The following is a 7,389-nucleotide window of genomic DNA, read 5'->3' as shown; positions in this document are numbered from 1 at the left end:
AAAAATTGGGGAACCTTTGAATTTTTTCCCTCTCTGAGAACAGAATTAATGTTTTTATTATGATAAAGTAGAGATAAGGAAACAAGGTTCATGAGTTTTCAAGGCTCATCTTTTATTTAATCTGTCAAAACACCTCTTAGTTGGAACAGAAATCAAGTAGTAACTATTGTAAAAAGCATTGCATCAGGATGGAGAAACCATGCTGTTCTGCTGCTCCTTTGGCTAAGGATTATTTTTTGATCCAGTTGGAGGCTCTGGAGAGAGTGAGCTATGGTAGACTCATTAAAGAAGATTATAGCAGTCCAACTTGGAAAATGAAGTAGAGCTTTATTGCCAGCTGGAGATGAAAGATATTTCTAGTTCTTACGGCAATCAAAATTCAGAAACAGTAAAACAAAAAATGTAGAACTGGTAGACTATTTTACCATTGGAAACTAGTAGAAAAATTTCCTTTTACTGGAGAGGCTGCATTTTCTTGATAATTTAGCAAATGATTTTCCCCTAACAATTGTCAACACATCACTGTAGCCCAGGAAAATCTTGATCCAGCTGAAGTCCATCCATATTTCTACACCCTCTTGGCCTGTGTCATAGTAAGGACTTCCATCACTAAAATGGCACATATTCAGCTTAAATGCTCCCATCTCTAGTTTTACACAGTCCACCCTGGGCATTGTTTTTATGTTTATTATAGAACTTTTTTTTTCAAGCTTACATGTATTCTGTGTACATATTTGCTTTCTCGTCTTATCTGTATTCTTTGCCCGAACATACGGCCCCCAGTATATAAACTTCTTGAATATGAAGTGATCCTATTCATAACTTTTTTTTAAATCACTGAACATGTTGCTTTTACACAGCAATACTTAGTAAAAGTGTATTGAATAAAAGGAGATATGCATACATACATGAATAAATGAATAGGTGAATCTAATCATATGTGTCCTTTTTGTGTTAAGAGAGATCAAATAGACTGCAAATATAGACATCAGTATGTTCATCATGGTAGCATTTGATTACTACTTAAATGTATTTATTCTTAGTATGTTTGGTTTATTAAATAAATTTATTAACAGGAATGTTCCAGGAGAGTCACTGTTTAGGATCCTCACATAAGTTACCAGGAAAAATAAATTTACATGAAGTCATAAGATTTCATAAGTTAACATTGGTAAAGCGCTTAAAAAAGTGCCTGACACATAGCAAGTACTAGACAAGAGCTTATTAAATGAAATAGATCACTAAGGGATCTCTGTGCTCACTGAAGAAGTAGTCTGGGCTTCCCTGGTGGCGCAGTGGTTGAGATTCCGCCTGCCAATGCAGGCGACGCGGGTTTGTGCCCCTTTCTGGGAAGATCCCACATACGCGGAGAAGCTAGGCCCGTGAGCCATGGCCGCTGAGCCTGCGTGTCCGGAACCTGTGCTCCGCAACGGGAGAGGCCACAACAGTGAGAGGCCCGCGTACCGCAAAAAAAAAAAAAAAAAAAAAAAAAAAAGAAATAGTCTGCATATACTCTTGTGTACACAATCAAGAATGATAAAAGAAAAACACAAATAACACAGAGTAGATTCCCTATCATGCAAAAATAACAAACATAATTTTACTTTATGTTCAATAAATGTATGTTGCACTGAAATAATTTTGCAAAATTTGTTTGTTTGTTTTTTTTTTTTTTAGCCACACCATGAGGCATGTGGAATTTCAGTTCCCAACCAGAGATCAAACCCATGCCCCCTGCAGTGGAAGCACGGAGTGTTAACCACTGGACTGCCAGGGAAGTCCCAGAAATTTGTTTTTTTAATTGAGGTATAGTTGATGTACAATATTATGTAAGTTTCAGGTGTACTACATAGTGATTCACAATTTTTAAATGTTATACTTCATTTATAGTTATTATAAAATATTGGTTATAGTCCTATATTGTACAATAGATCCTTGTAGCTTATTTATTTTATATGTAGTATTTTGTATCTCTTAATCCCCTACCCCTATCTTGCCCCCCCTCCCATCCTTTTCCCCACTGGTAACCACTAATTTTTCTCTATATCTGTGAGTCTGATTCTTTTTTGTTATATTTATTAGTTTGTTTTCTTTCTTTCTTTTTTTTTGTTTGAAGACATACTTTGTATTAACTTAAAAGTCTAAAAAGCACAGGATACATTTTCAGACCAATTTTACTTTTACCTATTTATGGTAATATGTGCAATGTTAGAAGGTACTTAGGTAATGTGTAAATCAAATGAAAAATCCAGAAGCAGCTGGTCCTGAATTACAGCACACACTGGAAACTTTGAGGAGAACACATATTAACAAAAAGAACACCAGCAAGCTCAAACTCATGTTTTAATGTTGAGTATTTTTAAAGGGTTTTAAAAAGCATACTCAATCAGCATACAGCTTTTTCTCACTTAACAGATGCATTTCTATTTGCTTGTGTACAGCAAAGCGTAAAAACTTGAATCAACTTACTTATGATTTCAGAAATGTATTCCATGGAATTTACTTCACTGCTCCTACCATTGATTCTTCAAATAAGCAAAGTACAGAGGCTCTCATCCCTTGAAATTGCTTTTAAACTAGCACTTTTTACATTGAAAGATAATAAGTAGAAACCTAGCAATTCCTGGTACAGTGCCTGGACTTAGCCTCATTTAATATAAGAATTGTATGTACAACAGAAAACTTATCATTTTCTTTATCCTTGGAGGAGAGGGAAGGAATAAGGAGAGGCGGGGACATGGCTGCAGTATTTAAGAGCTGAATAGAACAATGCATCTTTCATAATGCTGACAACTCCACAATGAAGAAACACCATGAATCTCATCAATTTTTTTAGTTCATGCTGGATTAGGAATTTAGGTTCCCCTCTTTGTGTATCAATTAATTCAAACTTCTCCAAAAATTAATACTACAAGATAAACTCTAACTGCCGTAGGTATTTCCTAAGTAGGAGACCAAACACCAAAGGGAATCCTTTCTTCCAACATCTTTTGGTATGTTAAGATTTCACCAAAGAGGAAATCTAACAATTAAATATGAAATCTCTTGGCCAAGTAAGAAACTACAGCTATTATGGGTATTACCCTACGTAGCCACTATTTGTATTACATATTAAATTAAACCCAGCATTAATTATGCTGTGAATGATGATAGCAGTGATGATCCTAGTGAAAAAGCATCATCTTTAGCCCAAGAAGAGTAAGAGGAAAAAAAATGTGAAAATAAGTAGAAAGCAGACAAAGAGTTGGGCAACTTGTGATCTGAAAAGAACATTTTAAACATAGAAATACAAAAAGAAAAGTATTCCCTTATTTCCCATATGTGGTAATATGAAACATTTATTTTAGATATCAGATAAGAACAGAGCTAAGTAATCTGATTTTACTGCAGCAGTGTAAAAGTCATCCCTTCACCACAGTGTAAGATTTAAATTCATCTGCACAAGGGTACACATTATATAAAATGCAGTAAGATTACTGCTGCCCTGCCAAGTACTTCCAGTCCCTACCCAGGTCCTACTGAAATACTGGTGGTCCCAATAGTTTCATGGAAGCAAATCATTAAAAATAATAATAATAAAGCGATTAAAAAGATAAATCAAAATGCTTCAGTAACCATATATCCAGCTCAAACTTTATCTATTTAAATGTTACATTTGCCTCCCACTAATAAATCTTATTTCACTCAAACTTGAACAATAAATCTTCCATACTGAAGTATCTTCCTTGCCTAATTAATTCAAAGGAAAAAACCAAAATGATTAGTAAAGAAAAATGTAGGGATTAACACACACTTTTAATTTGTTTTAAATATTTTTAAGGTTTAAATTTTGTAATTTCTAGTAAGAATACATTATCTGAATGAATACCCTAATGGAAAACCACTGTAAAATGTTTCAGCTGCCTTTGGGGCAGAGGGGTAGAGATTATCTTCAAAGCACCCCAGCTTTCTTCATGAGAAGGTCAGAGGTACACTGGTTTGTGTTATTATGACATCCATGAGGTGATCTAAGTTGCTTTTCCTTCAGCAGGGGCTTTATTTGTCAGCAGGGCATTATGCTTGACTTCCAAATTTGGCCGACAATTTACTGATGAGATTCATAACTTTTGGATTGCTCTGATATTTTGACATATTTGCCAGGTTCTGAGCCACATCCTGGAAGGCCACCATAACTTCTGGATCCTGCATGCCTGCAAGAACCTCTGGATCACTAAGAATTTCATTGAGCCCAGGCATTCCTGCCATTCCAGGCATGCCCCCTCCCATTCTAGGCATTCCTCCAGGAAAATTACCAGGCATTCTGCCAGGAAAGCCGCCTGGAAAAGAGCCATACTGAGCTCCTGACTGTTGTCTGGCTTCTTCCTCCCTCTGGGCTCTCTCATGTTCTTCCCAAGCATTCTTGACCCTTTCTATTCTTTCTTTGATCTCTTGCTCTTCACGTTTTCGCTCATACTTTCTCTGATGTTCAGCAATTTTCTGGGCCCTTGGTTGAACTTCTTTCAGCATTGCACTAGCATCTTCATCATAATCCAGTTTACAGGCAAGGGCAAGATCATAGGCAGCTTCTTCCCAATGGCTCAAAAGTCTGTGTGCTTTCCCTCGCCACTTGTATGGCTGAGCAGAATCAGGATTTATTTCAATAGCTCTGTCACAGTCTCGGATGGCAGCATTTGGCTTCTGTAATTTGATGAAGACACTTGCTGTCTTGGCATACAGAATGGCCAAACGAGGATTTAGCTTGATGGCATCTGTGAACAAGTCAATGGCTTTCTGTAGTTCACCAACATTTAGGGCATCAATGGCAGCCACGTTTTTATCATTTGCCTGATCCATCATCTCCTCAGTTATCTCTACATTTTCATCTCCCATTTCTTGAGGGGCATCAGTGCCTGGTTCAAGCACACCTTCATTGTCAATTTCTAGATCACTTTCCTCACTTGATGGTTCGTCTGTCTTTATGTTTTCCTCCACCTTCTTACTATCTGTTTTTTCTTCCTTGGTATTTTCTTCCAATTTAGTTTTATGAGTAGCAGGTGGTATTTTACCCCCCATACTCTCCACCCACTCCCTCAGGAAGTGCATTTCCTCGGTGTGCAGAACACTCGTGTCCTGCTTGCACATTTTCACGAAGGCTTGAAGCTTGCTCACTTTGCTGGTGACCATGGTCCGGAAGCAGCAGGAGACAGCAGGAGGCGGTGAGTGTGTGGACGCTGCGGCCCCATCCCAGGCCCAGGCGCTAGCTCAGCGTGACCGCGTAAAGGGCAGTTTGTTTTCTTTTTTAGATTCCACATATAAGTGATATCATACTGAACTAATTCTGTAAAATTAGTTTTAAAAGATCCAAAACCAGACCTGGAAAAGTCTAGTCTAGAAGCTTCTGCTTTGATCTGTAGTTTTACTTCCTTATTAAACTTTCTTTTCTTCATGGCAGCTATGCATTACAGTGGTTATTCAGTAAATGTTCAAAGGAAGTAACAATTAGATCCTCCACTTATATATATTCTTATAGAAGACCACTCATCTTTTGACATCTCTCAACTTCCTGTCCAACTTTACGTACCACTTGAATCCTTCACCTTCTAGACGTTTTGCTGCATCAGAGCAGGTAATTCCTGACCCTTAATAAACCACGTGAATTACTTTTTCTTTTTTATCTTTTGTTGCCAGACCCAGTGTTCATGCATTAGAAGAGCTAGCTAAGCAGATTGCCTTACCCTGGGCTGAGCTCCTGAGAACACTTAGAATCACATGGGGTGGGAAAGGGAACAGAACAAGATGCCCGTCAAGAACAGAATTGCACTCAAGGGTAATTGCAAAGGGTCAGTAAAGAAGAATTCCTGTAATGGTCAAGCTGAAGAGATAATTGTAAGCCACAAACAAGAAACAAATGAGATGTAAAGAGCAGGATAGTTAATGGAGGACCATGTGAGGAAAATGTAAGACTGAATGAGGGAAGAAGTTTCATTAATTTGCTTTTAACAAATTGGTATTGCTAGAGTTGAAATGGATGCTTCAAATTCGTCAAAGCTACTAGGTTAGTGTAGACTCTTCTAAAATACACAGTAAGTCCAGAAAATAAAAGACATTTATTTATTTATTTTTAATTTAGTTTCCTCATTTTCTTTTTTAAAATTTAATTTAATTTTTTATACAGCAGGTTATCTATTTTATACATATTAATGTATGTAAGTCAATCCCAATCTCTGAGTTCACCCCCACCCCCACTTTTCTCCCTTCCCATACTTTTGTTCTATACATCTGTGTCTCTATTTCTGCCTTGCAAACTGGTTCATCTGTACCATTTTTCTAGATTCCACATATATGTGTTAATACATGATGCTTGTTTTTCTCTTTCTGACTTACTTTACTCTGTATGACAGTCTCTAGGTCCATCCACATCTCTACAAAGGACCCAATTTCATTCCTCTTTATGGCTGAGTAATACTCCATTGTATATATGTGCCACATCTTCTTTATCCATTCATCTGTCTATGGACACTTAGGTTGCTTCCATGTCCTGGCTATTGTAAATAGTGCTGCAATGAACATTGGGGTGCATGTGTCTTTTTGAATTATGGTTTTGTCTGGGTATATGCCCAGTAGTGTGATTGCTGGGTCATATAGTAATTCTATTTGTAGCTTTTTAAGGAACCTCCATACTTTTCTCCATAGTGGCTGTATCAATTTACATTCCCACCAACAGTGCAAGAGGGTTCCCTTTTCTCCACAACCTTTCCAGCATTTATTGTTTGTAGAGTTTTTGATGATGGCCATTCTGACTTGTGTGAGGTGATACCTCATTGTAGTTTTGATTTGCATTTCTCTAATGATTAGTGATGTTGAACATCCTTTCATGTGTTTGTGGCCAATCTGTATATCTTCTTTGGAGACATGTCTGTTTAGGTCTTCTGCCCATTTTTGGATTGGGTTGTTTGTTTTTTTGATATTGAGCTGCTTGTAAATTTTGGAGATTAATCCTTTGTCAGTTGCTTCATTTGCAGACACTTTCTCCCATTCTGAGGGTTGTCTTTTCATCTTGTTTATGGTTTCCTTTGCTGTGCAAAAGCTTTTAAGTTTAATTAGGGTCCCATTTGTTTATTTTTTGTTTTTATTTCCATTAATCTAGGAGGTGGGTCAAAAAGGATCTTGTTGTGATTTATGTCAAAGTGTTCTTCCTATATTTCCCTCTAAGAGCTTTATAGTGTCCAGTCTTACATTTAGGTCTTTAATCCATTTTGAGTTTATTTTTGTGTATGGTGTTATGGAGTGTTCTAACTTCATTCTTTTACATGTAGCTGTCATGTATTCTTTTACATGTAGCTTTCCCAGGACCACTTATTGACGAGACTGTCTTTTCTCCATTGTATATCCTTGCCTCCTCTGTCATAG

At 37.1% G+C, this 7,389-nt stretch overlaps 1 protein-coding gene across 1 annotated transcript; it reads right to left on the bottom strand.

Moving 5' to 3' along the window:
• Window positions 1-4,026: 4,026 nt before the first annotated feature.
• On the bottom strand, window positions 4,027-5,163 carry LOC307194603 (hsc70-interacting protein-like; the record flags this gene model as incomplete). The annotated part of the gene is made up of 1 exon (XM_079937805.1): window positions 4,027-5,163. One exon carries the CDS (start codon window positions 5,161-5,163, stop codon window positions 4,054-4,056), a length of 1,110 nt encoding a protein of 369 aa, XP_079793931.1. The 3' UTR covers window positions 4,027-4,053.
• Between the last annotated feature and the right edge of the window lie 2,226 nt (window positions 5,164-7,389).

This window comes from Stenella coeruleoalba (assembly GCF_951394435.1).
Source record: "Stenella coeruleoalba genome assembly, chromosome: 1".
Classification (NCBI taxonomy): Eukaryota; Metazoa; Chordata; class Mammalia; order Artiodactyla; family Delphinidae; genus Stenella; species Stenella coeruleoalba.
The sequence above is the reverse complement of the archived record's forward strand: the minus strand, read 5'-3'. Positions and strand labels throughout refer to the sequence as shown.